The sequence below is a fragment of the Lithobates pipiens genome, unplaced genomic scaffold (genome assembly GCF_037356315.1).
Source record: "Lithobates pipiens isolate NorthernLeopardFrog02 unplaced genomic scaffold, aLitPip1_a1.2 Scaffold_16, whole genome shotgun sequence".
Lineage (NCBI taxonomy): Eukaryota > Metazoa > Chordata > Amphibia > Anura > Ranidae > Lithobates > Lithobates pipiens.
The window spans coordinates 411,094,115-411,111,598 of NW_027507748.1; the positions used below are offsets into that span (position 1 = coordinate 411,094,115).

The window sequence follows — 17,484 nt, forward strand, 5'->3', positions numbered from 1 at the left end:
CTTTCTTTTTCTCCTTAGCCCCCGCCAATAAAGACATCAATGGCATAGATCTTTAGATCCTTATTCATCCCAACGCCCTTAGGCTGGATTCACAGCTATGCATTTTTAGTGCTTTTTGCATTTTGAACTACAGAACGTGTTCCCATAGGAAACGTATTAAATGAACTGTAGTGCAAATGTGCAAAAAGCACAAAAAAATGCATAGGTGTGAATCCAGCCTTAAACTGCACGTTAGCTGCATGATGCAGTTTTAAATATTTATAGACGTTATTATGATGTAATTGGTATGAATCCTGTAGCTCCTGAAGCGCATAACATTTTGAACATAAAGCTGTAAAATATATTGTGTTCCTTTAGAACGCCAGTACTCAAACCCTTCCAGTTTACATAACTTTTCATAATACCTGTTCCCCCAAATTGGTGAAAATTCTGACACCCCTACATTTCCATTACACGTCTCATTTCTTCCCTTTATTTTATTCATAAGGACTCAAGAATATCTTAAAAACAACATTAGGCTCAGTTCACAACTATGCAGTTTGCTTTTGATACATTTTTGCAGTGTGTTTTGTGTTTTAGCAAACACATTTTTGGTGCATTTTTCGCACGTTTTTTGGTGCATTTTTTAAGCATTTTTATTTTTTATTTTTTGGCCAATTTGTTGTTGAGTGGATTCAAAAACATGAAACATCAATCATGCCAAAATTGTGGCAAAAAATCACTATATGCTTTTCTGCAGTTTCTCTATTGAACCCAAAATGTAAAAAAAAGCACCGTTTTGCATTAAAAAAAGTCCCTGACCCTTTCCAAAAACACAGTGGCTGAAAAAAAGCACAGATGTGAATGTGTTCAATAGGAAACCGTGTTAAATGAACCGTAGTGCGTTTCTGCAAAAAAGAACCAAAAAACACATAAGTGTGAACCAGGCCTAAATGCCCTTCAATAGCTGAGTCAGAGTCCAGATCTCAGTCCACTAAAACAATTTGTCTCTGAACTTGCCTTTTAAAGCGCTATTCACTGACAATTCCTATGAAACCTGGCAGAGCTTTAGCAGTTTTGCAAAAAGTAACGGGGAGATTGATATAGAACTAATCACACAGGTTTGTGGATGTAATTGCTGCCAAAGGTGTATGCAGTGGCGGCCTGTCCATACGGGGCGCAGGGATGCCACTCCCTAATCCATGTGTCTGGCCCCATGGATTCCAATGCATTCTTTTTTTTTTTTAGAAGCACATGATTAGAGTATTAGGCTCCATGCACACTGAAGCTCAAAAAAGCTATTTCTGGACGCCAGATTGCTGGCAGAAAACGCTGGTTGAAAAACCTGCTTTTAACAGCGTTTTATACTAGCGTTAATGAGCGTTATGAGCGTTTTACAGCGTTAGCATTAATGGGCGTTTTTTATAAAAATACACAGAGGACACTCCAAAAATCCCACAATGCATTGAAAAATAGAATGCCGAACACTAATGAACGAGCGTTAATGAGCGTTAATGAGCGTTAATGAGCGTTTGTCGTTTTTTGCCGCTGAAAAACGGCATTTTGAACGCGAATTTCTGGCGTTCAGAAAAAAGCCCATAAACTCCACTGCTCATTAAAGCTGAAAAACGTCCATGTGTGCATGGACACATAGGCTAACATAGAGTGGAGTTTATGGGCTTTTACAAAAAACGCCCAAACTCCAATAAACTGCAGTTTATCAGCTTCAGTGTGCATGGAGCCATAGGCTCTAAATGGCTTAAAAAAAAGGTTGGCTTGTGGCACAGAGCACTGTGTCCTGAGCCCAGCCAGTTGTGAGACAAAAGCGAATTAATATTTGCTATTGTCTTCCTGATTCTCCTCCTGAGGTGTAATGGGGGACAGAGGGATCTGATCCTAAAATAAGGACATTTGGGGTGCAATAAGGGACAGAGGGATCTGATCCTAAGAGAAAGACATTTGGGGTGTAATGAGGGACGGAGGAATCTGATCCTAAGAGAACACACATTTGGGGTCTAATGAGGGACAGAGGGATCTGATCCTAAAATAATGACATTTGAGATGTAATGAGGGACAGAGGGATCTGATCCTAAAAGGAGGACATTTGGTATGTAATGAGGGACAGAGGGATCTGATCCTAAAAGGGCATTGGAGGTGTAATGAGGGACAGAGGATTTGATCCTAGAAGAATGACACTGGGGGTGTAATGAGTGTCAGAGGGATCTGATCTTAGAAGAAAGACATCTGAGGTGTAATGAGGGACAGATGGATCTGATCTTAGAAGAAAGACATTGGAGGTGTCATGAGGGACAGAGGGATCTGATCTTAGAAGAAGGACATTGGAGGTGTAATGAGGGACAGAGGGATCTGATCCTAGAAGAAGGACATTGGAGATGTAATGAGGGACAGAGGGATCTGATCTTAGAAGGACATTGGAGTGTAATGAGGGACATAGGGATCTGGTCCTAAAAGGACATTGGAGGTCTAGTGAGGGATCTGATCCTAAAAGAAGGACATTTGGGGTCTAATGAGGGACAGAGGAATCTGATCCTAAAAGAAAGACATTTGAGGTCTAACGAGGGACAGAGGGATCTGATCCTAAAAGAAGGACATTGGAGGTCTAGTGAGGGACAGAGGGATCTGAACCTAAAAGAAGGACATTCTGGGTCTAATGAGGGACAGAGGGATCTGATCCTAAAAGAAAGACATTTGAGGTGTAATGAGGGACAGGGGGATCTGATCCTAAAAGGACATTGGAGGTCTAGTGAGGGACAGAGGGATCTGATCCTAAAAGAAGGACATTTTGGGTCTAATGAGGGCAGAGGGATCTGACCTTAAAAGAAAGACATATGGTGTTTAATAAGGGACAGAGGGATCTGATCCTAAAAGGACACTGGAGGTCTAGTGAGGGACAGAGGGATCTGATCCTAAAAGAAGGACATTTGGGGTCTAATGAGGGACAGAGGGATCTGATCCTAGAAGAAAGACATTTGGGGTGTAATGAGGGACAGAGGGATCTGATCCTAAAAGAAAGACATTTGGGGTCTAATGAGGGACCGAGGGATCTGATCCTAAAAGAAGGACATTTGGGGTCCAATGAGAGACAGAGGGATCTGATCTTAAAAGAAAGACATTTGGGGTCTAATGAGGGACAGAGGGATCTGATCCTAAAAGAAAGACATTTGGGGTCTAATGAGGACAGAGGGATCTCATCCTAAAAGAACATTGGAGGTCTAATGAGGGACAGAGGGATCTGATCCTAAAAGAAAGACATTTAGGGTCTAATGAGGGACAGAGGGATCTGATCCTAAAAGAAAGACATTTAGGGTCTAATGAGGGACAGAGGGATCTGATCCTAAAAGGACATTGGAGGTCTAGTGAGGGACAGAGGGATCTGATCCTAAAAGAAGGACATTTGGGGTGTAATGAGGGACAGAGGGATCTGATCATAAAATAAACACACGTGGGGTCTAATGAGGGACAGAGTGATCTGACCCTAAAACAGGGGCAGTAGGAAGTGATTACTGTGTAGTGGTGAATGAGACTATCCCCGTCCATGATAACGCTCACTAATAGCACAGAACAATTGACCCACCCAGTCTCTCTCTATAGAGCCCCTCCCAGCACAGTCCCCGCCCAGGCGCGGAGGGTGACTCACTGTACGTCGCATGTTGGTGATGTCAGAGCTCCGTTGCTAGGAGAACAGAGAAGCGACGGATACAAAGAGTACGGGAGAGATGTGAGATGGTGTACGAAGCGATCGCGGTGAGCCTTTCCTCACTCCTTCTATCTGTGTCACCTATAGTGGCTGTTATTGCGGTCATGTTGGTATACAGCGGCCCCTCATTAGTAGTTAATGGCGGCTGAGGGTGGAAATAGTGTGTATTCTCCTGGGCTCCATGTTTCCTGTGCTCAGCCTATATGAGACCCTATGAGAGATGTCATCCTGGGGAGAAGTGTATAGGGGACTGCTGTGTGTCTACATTGTACCAGGGCTCCTTCACATTGTCTCTTTTGGGGGTCATTTACACTTGTGATCGGGGAGTGGTAAAATCCCCTGGTTGAGCAGCTTAATTACCCCCCCCCCTTTTTTTTTTTGCTGCAGAGGCAGTGGCTGCAATGCTTTGCAATTATATCTGACTTTTCAAGTGAATGGGGCCGTGCTGCAATTGCCCTGCAAATTTGAACAACGCGGATGGTTGTCTGGGCTTTTAAGGGGTTAAAACTAGTAGTGAGGAGGTAATACATGACTCCTCACCGCCTGTCAAAAGCTCTACTAAAAAGTGATCTGAACACAGATCACTCTTCAGAGACAAAGTAGGTGTAAATTATTATACAAGATTTATATAGCGCCAACAGTTTGCACAGCACTTTCAACACAAAGGCAGACATTTATAGTTAGAATACAATCATTTCCCTTTGGGAATAATAAAGTATTCCAGGAGGAATGGGAGGGCCCTGCTCGTTAGAGCTTACAATCAAGGAGAGCCCTTGAGGTGCATAGATCAGCTGCTCCCACCATATTACTGTACTGAGATCAGTTGTGGTTTATTGTGTGCGTTTTTACACAGCACATATTGCTGCACTGCAGGGCATAGTGCAACAATTCAAAGTACCATCCTTACACAACAGATGCCAGCCTGCACACATCTAAGTGTGCAGACTGATGTGAATTGGCTCAGACATGGAATATATACTCCTAGCATGCACCATAGTGAAATCAACCAAGTGTTTAGACCCCTTTCACACTGGGGCATTTTTCAGGCACTTTAGCGTTAAAAAAAAAAAAGCGCCTGTAAAGCACTTGAATGAAGCCTCATCTGCAGTCCCAATGTGAAAGCCCAAGTGCTTTAAGAGCCCTTTCACAATGTCAGCACAGAAAAACGCTTGTAAAGCGCCGCTTAAACTAGCAGCGCTTTACCAGCGTTTTTCAAGCGTTCTTGGGGGCTTTTAACCCCTGCTAGTGGCCAAATAAAGGGTTAAAATCACCCACAAAATGCTGCTGCCAATAGCACTTTCAGGCACTTTTCATGCGTTTTACAGACGCTTTCCATTGATTTCAATGGGAAGGGGCGCTTTAGGAGCGCTGTATTCAACGCTCCAAAAGCGTTGCAAAGAAGCTGCTTGCAGGACTTTTTTTGACGCCCTGCCAGCGCAGCGCCTCAGTGTGAAAGCACTCGGGCTTTTACATTGGGATTGCAGTTGCAGCTTCTTTCAAGCGCTTTACAGGTGCTTTTTTTAACGCTAAAGCGCCTGAAAAACGCCCGAAAAAAATCCCAGTTTGAAAGTGGTCTTAATGGGGGACCGACAACATCTCCCAACTGGCCACAGTAATGCCCCATACACACGGTCGGACATTCCGACCACCAAATCCGTCGGATTTTTTCCGACGGATTTTGGCTGAAACTAGTCTTGCATACACACGGTCAAACAAAGTTGTCGAAAAATCCGATCGTTCGGAACGAGGTGACGTTCTTAACATACGACGGGACTACGTAGAGGACAGTAGCCAATAGCTTTCATCTCCAATTTTTTCCTGAACATGCGTGGCACTTTGTGCGTTGGAATTCTCTACACGCAATCGGAAAAAGTCAGATCGGATTTTGTTGTCGGAAAATTTTAAATCCAGCTCTCAAACTTTTTCCGCTGGAAATTCCAGCAGAAAAAGTCCGATAGAGCCCACACACGATTGGATTTTCCGACAACATAATCCGATCGGACCTTTTCCGTCAGAATTTCCGACCGTGTGTATGGGGCATAAAGCTACATTCACACCCTCAATTAAGGGCAGTGCAAATTGTAGTGGCCGTTCATGATGCGGCTAGGTGTGGCTACTGACAGGTCGCCGGTGGCCAAACCTATAAGCGGTTCTCTCCACAGCCAGAGATTACCTGTGATGATTGCTGCTGAACCCCCCTTGTCTGCGTCCAGAAGCAATCACTGCAGGTAATCACTGGATGTGCAGACAATCACAAATAGCTGCAGCCGCCATTCACCTGTCAGTATAGGGAACGGGGCCAGTGCCCACATCATGAACTGCCACTACAATTCACACTGCCCTTAATCGCCAATGTGAATGTATCCTTGGGGATAGATACGATTCTGGCCAAAATGACAACCACCATTTTATTCTCTAGAGTCTCTACTAAAAAAATATATATAATGTTTGGGGGTTCTAAGGAATTTTCTAGCAAAAAAAAAAAAGATTTTAACTTGAAACCAACAAATGTCAGAAAAAGGTTTAGTGGTTAAAAATTCTTCATTTACACACAAGTCTATTCCATTGACAAATTGTTACAATGTTTATACTTAAGGTCCACTGCTAAAGAATGTTCTGATTCTTGGCAGACTGCCCGTTTTTTTTTCTTCCTTTCTTTTGAGGGCTGTGGCTTCAGAAGAGCAGAGAGAATTCTTTGCATAGACAGAATCGTGAAACACTATTGTCAAGATCACAACGGGAAAAAAATTGCGATCAACAATTCTTGATGATTAATCGTGCAGCTCTACTTGGGGATACATTTAACCACTTCAATACCAGGCACTTAAACACCTTCCTGCCCAGACCAATTTTGAGCTTTCAGCGCTGTCGCACTTTGAATGACAATTGCGCGGTCATGCTACACTGTACCCAAATGAAAGTTTTATCATTTTTTTCCCACAAATAGAGCTTTCTTTTGGTGGTATTTGATCACCTCTACGGTTTTCATTTTTTGCGCTACAAATAAAAAAAATACCGAAAATTTTGAAAAAAAAAATGTTTTTTTTTGCTTTAGTTTCAAAACGTTGTAAATAAGTACATTTTCTCCTTCACTGATGGGCACTGATGGGGCTACACTGATGGGCACTGATAAGGCAGCACTGATGGGCACCAATGTGGCACCAATGAAGTGGCACTGATGAGGTGGCATTGATGGACACTGATATGTGGCACGGATGGGCGACACGGATGGGCGACACGGATGGACACTGATAGGTGGCACAAATTGGCACTGATAGCTGGCACGGATTGGCATGGATGGGCGGCACAGATGGGCATGGATAGGCGGCACAGGTGGGCACTCATAGACGGCACAGGTGGGCACTCATAGGCGGCATTGGTGTTATACTATAGTAATGGATGCCAATCAGTGCCAAACAATAATGCATGCCAATCAGTGATGCCCATTGTGGGCACTGATTGACATCCATTATGGGCACTGATTGGCATCCATTGTGCTGACTGGCATCCCTGGTGGTCTAGGGAGGATTACCTTTTCCCTGGTGGTCTGGTGGCGTCCCTGGTGGTCCAGTGTGGGCATCCTCGGGGGGGGGGGGGGGGGGCTGTGCTGATAATCGATCAGCACAGACCCCCCCTGTCAGAGGAGCAGCCGATTGGCTCTCCTCTACTCACGTCTGACAGACGCGAGTGAGGGAAAGCCGATCACCGGCTCTTCCCATTTACACTGTGATCAGCCGTGATTGGACACGGCTGATCACGTGGTAAAGAGTCTCCGTCGGAGACTCTTTACCGAGATCGTAGTTGCCGGGTGTCAGACTGACACCCTGCAACAACGATCGCCGCGATGCGCGCCCCCGGGGGCGCGCAGCGGCTTATAATCCTGATCACGTCATATGAGGTCCGGTCAGGATTATGCAACCACTTTGCAGCCGTCAATTGCCTATAGGGCGGGCGGCAAGTGGTTAAAGTGGTTAGAAAGTCAGAAGGTTTTATGCAACAGTTCCCCCCCAAGCCTCCCTAATACTTACCTGAGCCCATCTCTATCCAGCAATTGCAGGAGAGACTCGGCTGCCCTGGGACTCTCCCTGCTGATTGACTGAAACAGCAGCAGAGTGTCATTGGCTCCCTCTGCTGTCAATCAAAATCAGTGAGCCAATGATGAGAGAGAGAGAGAGAGAGAGAGAGGGAATGGACACACAGAGCTGCAGCTTGGCTTGGGTGCCCCCATAGCAAGCTGCTTGCTGTGGGCACACTCAACAGAAGGGAAGGGCCAGGAGCACCAAAGAGGGACCCGAGAAGAGGAAGATCTGGGCTGCTCTGTGCAAAACCACTACACAGAGCTGAGTAAGTATAACATGTTTGTTATTTTGAAACACAAAAAAAAAAAAAAAAAAGTTGTCACACGTAAGGGACAATAATCTATGTCAGGGAATGCCCCAGCTACAGGTTATTGGCTCAGTACAGCCTCCTGGTGGGCTTTCATATGTGAGTTCAGATCGTACTCCGAACAAAGCCGAGCTCATCTTTAGTCACAGTATGCAACATGGATACACTCACCAGCCACTTTTTGACACACTTGTTCAATTGCTTGGTAACACAAACTGCTAATCAGCCAATCACATGGCAGCAACTCAATGCATTTAGGCATCTAGACATAGCTAAGATGACTTGCTGAAGTTAAAACGGAGCATCAGAATGGGGAAGAAAGGGTTATAAATGACTTTGAACATGGCATGGTTGTTGGTTCCAGATGGGCTAGTCTATTTCAAAAACTGCTGATCTACTGGAATTTTCATGCACAACCATTTACAGAGAATGGTCTGAAAAAATATCCAGTGAGCCGAAGTTGCGTGAGCAAAAATACCTTGTGGAGGTCTGAGAAGAATGGACAGACTGTTTGAGATGATAGAAAGTGAACAGAAACTCAAATAACCACTCATTACAATCAGTGTATGCAGAATACCATCTCTGAATGCACAACACATCAAACTTTGAAGCAGATGGGCTACAGCAGCAGAAGACGACCCCGGGTGCCACTCCTGTCAGCTAAGAACAGGAAATAGAGGCTCACCAAAATTGGACATTAGAAAATTGGAAAACATTGCCTGCTCTGATAAGTTTCGATTTCAGCTGTGACATTCAGACGGTAGGGCCAGAACTTGGCGTAAACAACATAAAAGCATGGATCCATCCTGCCTTTGTATCAACGGTTCAGGCTGGTGTTGCAATGGTGTGGGGAATATTTTCTTGGCACGCTTTGGGCCCCTTAGTACCAATTTATCATCGTTTAAGCACCACGGCCAAGTATTGTTGCTGACCATGTCCATCCCTGTAGGACTACAGTGTACCCATCTTCTGATGGCTACTTCCGGCAGGATAACACACCATGTCATAAAGCTCAAATCATCTCACCACTGGTTTCTTGTACATGACAATGAGGTCACTGTACTCTAATGGCCTCCACAGTCACCAGATCTGGATGTGCAGCCAACAAATCTGCAGCAACTACGTGATACTCTCATGTCAATATGGGCCACAATCTGAGGAATGTTTTCAACACCTTGTTGAATCCATGCCATGAAGATTTAAGGCAGTTCTGAAGACAAAAGGGGGTCCAACCCAATACTAGCAAGGTGTACCTAATAAAGTGGCTGGTAAGTGTAAATATCCAGCACCTCATCTACCTTGTTTCAAGGTGAAAAGCTTATTTGCTGACAACTTCATGACATTACAAAAGGTCTGACTCTGCCCCCTTTTCAACCCCTCCAGCTTCTGGTAGTTGATTCCTGGTATGAGCTCAGGTGGGTTTGGACATGGATTTAACGTCGTCAAAGAGGGGAGCCAATCGGAGGGTGGGGAATGCCTGTGCTGCCTATAATTGGCTGTCCTCTTCGAAAACTTACTGACGGGATAGCTCAGGCAAGTTCGGACTCCTGTCCAAACACTCCTGAGCCAATCTCTGGTTCAGATCCTAGTTCAAACCAACCTGAGATATCCCACCAGGAAGTTGTCACACCACAATGCCAATCATAAACGGCCTAGGCATTCCCCACTCCACATCCACATGTATACACACCCCTTGTGTATGTGTGACTGCAGGGTGGGTATGGTCTCGGCTGTTTACTGATCACTTCTTGGCAGGATAGCTCAGCTGTGTTTAGGCTACAATGTAGAGGTGCACCAAAATTTCAGTGGACAAACGATATCGACCAAAAAAATTTTGTTTTTTTTTCGGCATGCATCTGAAAGAAAAAAAGGTACCGATAATGTGGGGGCGGTCCATACTGGGTGCCACACATTGTGGGGGTGTCATCCTAGTGCGCCCGTCAGCGTCTTCCCCTTCCTCCTCCCCTCCTTTTGTGTATTGCGCAGAGTGGCAATCTCCCACTGTGTTACGGAGCTGAAATGTTTGGCAGCCCCTGTGACAATGTGCATCACAATTCTTGTTTAATAAAGAACATCCCAAGTGTTACAGACAGTACAAATGGTAGATGCGTTTCACACACTAACAGGTGCGCTTATTCATAAGCGCACCTGTTAGTGTGTGAAACACGTCTACCATTTGTACTGTCGTTAACACTTGGGATGTTCTTTACTAAACAAGAATTTTGATGAATCTTGGAGTGCAGCCATTTCTTCAGTGTTGATCGTATGCGGAGGCGAGCCGAGGCGGGCACCTGTGATATCATTAGGCTTCCTGTCTCGGCTGCAGCACAAGTTCTTTTGTTTGGATACCCTGTGACAATGTCCCGCCTCCTAGAACGGCTCCTGTGATAGATGACGCACTGATACAATTGTCAGGAAATCGAACCAGTGTGATGTGTGTCCTAGGAGCCAGTCTAGGAGGCGGGACTTTGTTACAGCGGCCACCCGGCCCGGGCAATTTAAATCCAGCCCCGTGACACAGCAGGATGGGCACTGGTGAGGCTGCATCTTTAGAATCAGGTCAGCAAAGGTAGTCCACGCATTTCTCTTATGAAAGCTTTTGTTTAATTACTGTGGTAGCAGCTGATTTAAATACACACAGTTTGTGGCTGCCACGTATATGTTGCTTTTGAAGATCTGCCATTCGCCTGGCATCCTGCCCATATTGGTAATCCATGCTTCTAGGTGCCAATGTACACATTTTCTACATATACTGAAAAGTTCCATATAGTGTCTTTTTTATGGATTATGTTTTGCAGTAAAAAAAATCTTTTTTTTCAATATTTCTTTTTAGTAAAAATCAAATTATAAACATTTCAATTACTTGACCAAAACCCACTATATTATATACTGTATATATGTATATATTGGAGTATTAACAGAATATCATAAAAGCATTTCACTGCCAGACATTGGGATGTACATCTAATGGTTAAAACCTCATTTCAGAGAAGAAGATAGCAAGTGGACTGTGAACACTAGTCAAAGCCATCTAGCTTAGATCTGCAATGGCAGAAGACAGCAGAAGAATGGAAGAAGAGGACCGTGGCCCGGGGGCTGCCTTCCAGGTTTTTGTTCTCATGGAAGACCTGCTGGATAAATTGAGGCTACTTAACTATGAAGATGAAGTTCTAAAAAAGCATAACATGAGGCCAATTTCCAGGTCAGTAAGGCTTGTAAGTTACTGAAACTCGTGTACTCATTATACAACTAGAATATGGTAAGTCTATTTATATGTACTGATTCCCATACATGTTGATTGCATATACGGTCCTCACTCACTATAGAGCCACTCATTATATTATATATTATATCAATGTACAGAATTACCCTTCAAGTAGTCTGATTGCATGGTGTTAAAATAGATGTAAACCCTAAAGCCCCGTACACACGAGCGGACTTTTCAACATCCAAAGTCTGACAGAATGATTCCGGCAGACTATTCGATCGTGTGTGGGCTGCAACGGACTTTTGATTCGCAAAAGTCTGACAGACTTTAGAAATGGAACATGCTTCAAATTTTTCCACCAGAACTCTGCCGGACCCAGTTCCTACCGAAAAATTCGCTCGTGTGTATGCTATTCCGACGGACTAAAACCGACGCTAGGGCAGCTATTGGCTACTGGCTATGAACTTCCTTATTCGAGTCCAGTCGTACGTCATCACGTTCGAATCCGTCGGAGTTTGGTGTGATTGTGTGTGGCCAAGTCCGCTCATTCGGAAAGTCCGTCAGAACTCTGTCAGAACTCTGTCAGAACTCTGTCAGAACTCTGTCAGAACTCCTTCGAAAGTCTGTCGGACATAAGTCTGGTCGTGTGTACGCGGCAGAAGGCTCTATTCACACTTGTGCAGCTTCAAAATCGGGCAATTTCCATAGCTACATCACAGTGCGATTTTTGGCTTTGACCAGTTGACACTGTGTGCTCTTCAAGTCGCATTTATATCATTCAGGTGCGACTTTTTTTAAGGGTTTATTTCGAAGTCTATGGCCCTCATGTCGCATGAAAGTCAAAACAAAGTAGCGCAGGAACTATTTTAAAGTGGCTGCAACTTTAAGTCGCACAGATGTGAACGGTACTCAATGGAAAACATGGGGGGGGGGGCAACACATCATGCAGCTTTGGGGTCTGAAGTCTCATTACAAGTGGCACAAGTGTGAATGGGGCCTTACTGAAAGACAAGGGAATGATAACTCTAGGAATGGTATTTGTTTACCCACTTAATTTGAGCCAGCATGGCTCAAACTATTTATCCTGATGCCACTTCCATGTGACTAATGATGGCACTGTAATTCACTATTGTAGCCTATGTACATATAGTAAGGTGGGTCCACAAGCACCTTCCCCTCTGTGCTCAAATACAGTGTTTCTCAACTCCAGCCCTCAAGGCACACCAACAGGTCATGTTTTCAGGCTCTCCATTATTTTGCACAGGTGATTTGATCAGTTTCATTGCCTTAGTAATTACCACAACCCTTTCATCTGAGGGAAATCCTGAAAACATGACCTGTTGGGACGCCTTGAGGACTGGAGTTGAGAAACACTGTTCTAATATATATACTGTATGTACCCTTCCTTGCTCTAATGTACAATGTGTATTTGTTTGTGCTTCCTATGAAATAAAGAAACGGAGGTCTAAGCCTTCCCAGCTCTATCCATAACAAAATAAAATGTTTTGAATTAGGTTTAAAGTGGTTCCAAAGGTATTTTTACCATAATGCTCTCCCTGCATTCAGGTAAAAAATGTCCCTGTAGTTGTATTGCCCCCTCACCTCCCTAACTACTTACCCAAGTCCTTTCTCGATCCAGCACTGTGCCTGTCTACAGCGGTCATCTTCAGTATCAATGCTGTCACAGGAAACAGAGGCAGAGCAGGAGCCATTGGCTCCTGCTACTGTCCGTAAAATCCTGTGAAGAGGGAGTGGGAGGTGGGCCACACAAGTTCCCCCCATAGCAGCCGGCTTGCTATGGGAAAACTCACAGAAGAGGAAAAGCAGGGAGTGCTGGCGGGGAACCTCAGAAGAGGGTGGTGTGGGACCACTCTGTGCAATGCCATTGCACAGTACAGGTAATTATAACTTGTTTATTTAAAGCGAAGTTCCACTTTAAGGACTCCTCACCCCCTGATATGCCACATTTGACATTTCATTTTTTTTTTTTTTTTTTTGGGGGGCATACCTAGTTTTGACAGGTATCCAGCATCCACTTCCGCTTGGGCTGTTTATGCGGCCCCTCCCTCCCTGCAATCTTCTAGGGCACGTCGCAGGTGATTGTTTGTTTGGCAATTCAGGACTGCCCACGGCAGTGATGCTGTCGTTGCGGAGAGGAGAGGGAGAGAAGTGAGACTTCAGAGCGGCCGCACCGCTGGACTGTGGGACAGGTGAGTGTCTGTTTATTAAAAGTCAGCAGCTACAATTTTTGTAGCTGCTGACTTTTAATAAACACAATAACGGCTGGAACTCCACTTTAAGCTGGTACGGATATGCAAACCAAATTGTTTTGTTTTGTTTACAGTTTTATGTTTTTTGTTGTGTCTGACTATTACTATATGATTACTTTGCAATTTCTTCTTTTATGTTTATATTTTTGCATGTTCAAAATAAACAGCTATTACTATTATGTTATGAATAAAAAAAAGTCTTTAAAATCACTTTAAGAAATATGTTTTGCAACAGCCTTCTGTAATACATGTATGTTTCCTTCAACAGATTGTATTTTGCCTTGCCTACAAACTCTGGGGAGCAGTTCTTTATGTTTTGCACGCTTGCAGCTTGGTTGATAAACAAGGCTGGACACCGTTTTGAACAACCACAAGAATATGATGACCCTAATGCTACCGTTTCCAAAATCCTCACTGAGCTACGGTCATTTGTAAGTTGCATTTTAAAGGATTCACCATATGAAAATGGACTGGAAGGGTCAGCCTGCCTAAAACTGGAGCTTTAGCTGTGGGTAGATTCATCCAGTGGCTTTGTTCATTATATTTCTCAGGGATTCCATGCTGATCCTCTCTATTTCTCACAGGCATTATTTCTTACTCTTCTCATGCAGCAGGATGCATTTTATTTAATGTAAAATATAAAATGCATTGGAATACGAAGACCCTGCTAGAATGGACAGACCTGGTAGCTTAGATTCATTGCTTTTGCTGGCAAGACATATACAAAGTTATGCCCCATACACACGGTCGGACATTTCAACCACAAAATCAGTCTGTTTTTTTCCGACGGATTTTGGCCGAAACTTGTGTTGCCTACACACGGTTGCACAAAGTTGTCTGAAAATCCGATCGTTCTGGACAAGGTGACATCAAACACATACGTCAGGACTATAAATGGGCCAGTAGCCAATAGCTTTCATCTCTTAGTTTATTCTGAGCATGCGTGGCACTTTGTCCGTTCAAATTGTCTACACACGATCGGAATTTAAACGATCGGATTTTGTTGTGGAAAAATTTTAGATCCTGCTCTCAAACTTTGTGCGTCGGAAAACCCGACGGAAAAAGTCTGATGGAGCCCACACACGGTCGGATTTTCCGACAACACGATCCGATCGCACATTTTCCATCTGAAAAGCCGACCTTGTGTATGGGGCGTTAGATGTAACCACTAAACTGCTAAAAGAAAGGAAATGCTTGGGCTGTAATTATTTCCCTTCTGGTCTCTCTCAGGGTGGCACAGCTGACTTCCCTCCTTCCAAACTAAAGGCAGGCTACGGAGAACAAGTGTGTTATGTGCTTGATTTCCTAACAGAAGAAGTTTTAAAACATATAAACTTTACCTGGAAAAGGTGAGACTTGCTGTGAAGTATGATGTGAAAATAGAATCTCTTATTATCCAGACCTTGATCGTTTCATTGCACTGAAATAACATGCGGCAAAGCAATGTGCAGAAACTCATCGCGAACTACAACCAAATTTAAAAAGCCTCATCAATAAAACAAATTAAACAAAAAAAAATATTGTTATTATTGATTGGCTGCTCTGGAGTACTGCATACTACTGGAATAGAATAAAGCTGGTATGGTAGGTTAAAAAAAAGTTTATAGGTGGAAAATACCCTTTAATTGTATTCTTTGTGGCCACCAAATTTTTGTTGCTTTCATGCTGGTTGTACATGGCTTGATTTTCCTGTCGAATCAGAGAGCATTATTGACGTGGTTGGCACCACCTGGCTCCACAAAAGTTGTTTGAAAAAACGACGGAGCCAGGTGTCAGCCGAACAGTGACTGCATCCTGTCAGCTGCTCTCTCTGTTTAAATATTCAGACAGCCGTAGCACTAAAACCGCCGACAGGAGAGATTTCTCCATCCACATATTGATTTCTAATCGGTTCTTCTACTATACTATGGGGTTGATTTACTAAAACTGGAGAGTGCGAAATCTGGTCGGCTTCTAACTTCAGCTTGTTCAATTAAGCTTTGACAATAAAACCTGGAAGCTGATTGGTTTCTATACAGAGCTGCGCCAGTTGTAGTAAAATCAACACCTATTGCTAGCCCTATTCATGACAATAATGGCATATTTCTTTGATTTTCCCTGAAAATACGTTTTTTTTTTTTACTTAAAGAGGGATTCCACCAAAAAAAAAAAAAAATATTAAAAGCCAGCAGCTATAAATACTACAGCTGCTGACTTTTAATAAATGGACACTCACCTGTCCCGGGTTCCAGCGATGCCGAGGCCGATCGATAGCTCGGCCCTCAGCTGCTGCCGCCACCATTCCAAGTGAGGGAATCAGGAAGTGAAACGAATCGGCTTCACTTCCCGGTTCCCTACTGCGCATGCGCGAGCCGCGCCGCGCAATAGGAAATCTCCGCGCTGTCACTGGGACCCGTGTGTGTCCCAGCAGACAGCGCGGCAGGGCAGGAAGTGGCGTAGACTCCCGTGGGAGTCTATGCCCGGAAGTGGGTGAAAATACCTGTCTTTGACAGGTATCTCCACCCCCCTCCCCCCTAAAAGGTGTCAATTGTGACACCGGAGGGGGGGAGGGTTCCGTTCAGCGGAGGTTCCACTTTAGGGTGGAATCCCGCTTTAAATGGCAAAGAGGAAAAAGGAAAGCTAAGCCACAATAACTTATCTGGGCGCTGACAATATAGCCTTGTTACTTCACAGTGTGCAGTTATATCTTTTAGGCTGGGTTCACACCATCCCCACATCCATCTCACAGCAGTGGCCCAGTGCGTTCTGGTTCACCGCTTCAGGTCCGAATTCATCCTGAATTTTGGGCTGAATTCAGACCTGAAACGGACCAAAAGACGCACAGCATTTTTCTGCAAAACGCACCAGACCCGCTGCTGAGATATGTGAACCTGCTCCATAGAGAGCCGGTCAAAATCTCCTGTTATTGCGAATTGGATGCAGGGAACAATTTTGTGAACCCAGCCTAAATGCTGTGGTACCCTTTTTATTCTATGTTTTATTTTTATTTTTTATTATGCCTTTTCCATTTCAGGCCTGTATACCCTTCAGAGGAGTTAGATGAAGAGGTTATAGTGGAGGATGATGCAGAGTTAACATTAAATAAATTTGAAGATGAAATTGTTGTGAGTATTATGAATTTAATAAGTATCTGCAGAATAAGGGGCTTCCACTCGGAATTGGTGAAGCTGAACTTATGCCATAAATGTGAAGACTATTAGAAGAACAACATATATTAAATGTAACTTCTAGCGAGTAGGTCTGAATAGAACCCTTCTTAAGGATAAATTGTAATAGTTTTGGGGCAATATTTTAGTGTTTTTATTTTTTTATTTTTTATTTTTTCTGTTTTTACCCCCCTTCATGACCAGGCCATTTTTTGCGATACGGCACTGCATTACTTTAACTGACCATTGCGAGGTCATGCAATGCTGTACCCAAATAAAATGTATGTCTTGCCCTCCCCCCCCCCCCCCAATTTTTTATTTTTTTTTGTTTTATTGCGCGATAAACAAAAAAAAGACAGACAATGAAGCAAATTTTTTATTATTTTTTTTACTTTCTGCTATAATACAAATCTAAAACAAAAATGTAAAAAAATCTAATTTCTTCATAAATTTAGGTAGGCTAATGTGTATTCTTCTATGTGTTTTTGGTAAAAAAAAAAAAAAAAAAAAAAATCCCAATAAGCATATACAGTATTGATTGGTTTATGTGAACGGAATCGCGTCTACAAACTATGGTATATATTTATAGAATTTTTAATTTATTTTTATATACTAGGAATGGTGGCGATCAGCGGCTTTATAGAGAGACTGCGATATTGCAGTGGACAATCGGACACTAACTGACACTTTTTGGGGACCAGTGACACTGATACAGTGATCAGTGCTAAAAATATGCACTGGCTGGGAAGGGGTTAAACATCTAGGATGAGCAAAGGG

At 43.6% G+C, this 17,484-nt stretch overlaps 1 protein-coding gene across 1 annotated transcript in view; it reads left to right on the plus strand.

Annotated features, from left to right (window-relative positions):
- The first annotated feature begins 3,594 nt into the window (after nucleotides 1-3,594).
- Nucleotides 3,595-17,484, plus strand: part of IFT57 (intraflagellar transport 57) — a 28,986-nt gene continuing 15,096 nt past the window's right edge. The window contains exons 1-5 of the mRNA XM_077482444.1: nucleotides 3,595-3,744; nucleotides 11,072-11,285; nucleotides 13,830-13,992; nucleotides 14,792-14,910; nucleotides 16,575-16,665. Coding sequence (XP_077338570.1) covers nucleotides 11,131-11,285; nucleotides 13,830-13,992; nucleotides 14,792-14,910; nucleotides 16,575-16,665 — 528 coding nt within the window. The 5' untranslated portion in view covers nucleotides 3,595-3,744; nucleotides 11,072-11,130. The remainder of the gene's footprint in view (nucleotides 3,745-11,071; nucleotides 11,286-13,829; nucleotides 13,993-14,791; nucleotides 14,911-16,574; nucleotides 16,666-17,484) is intronic.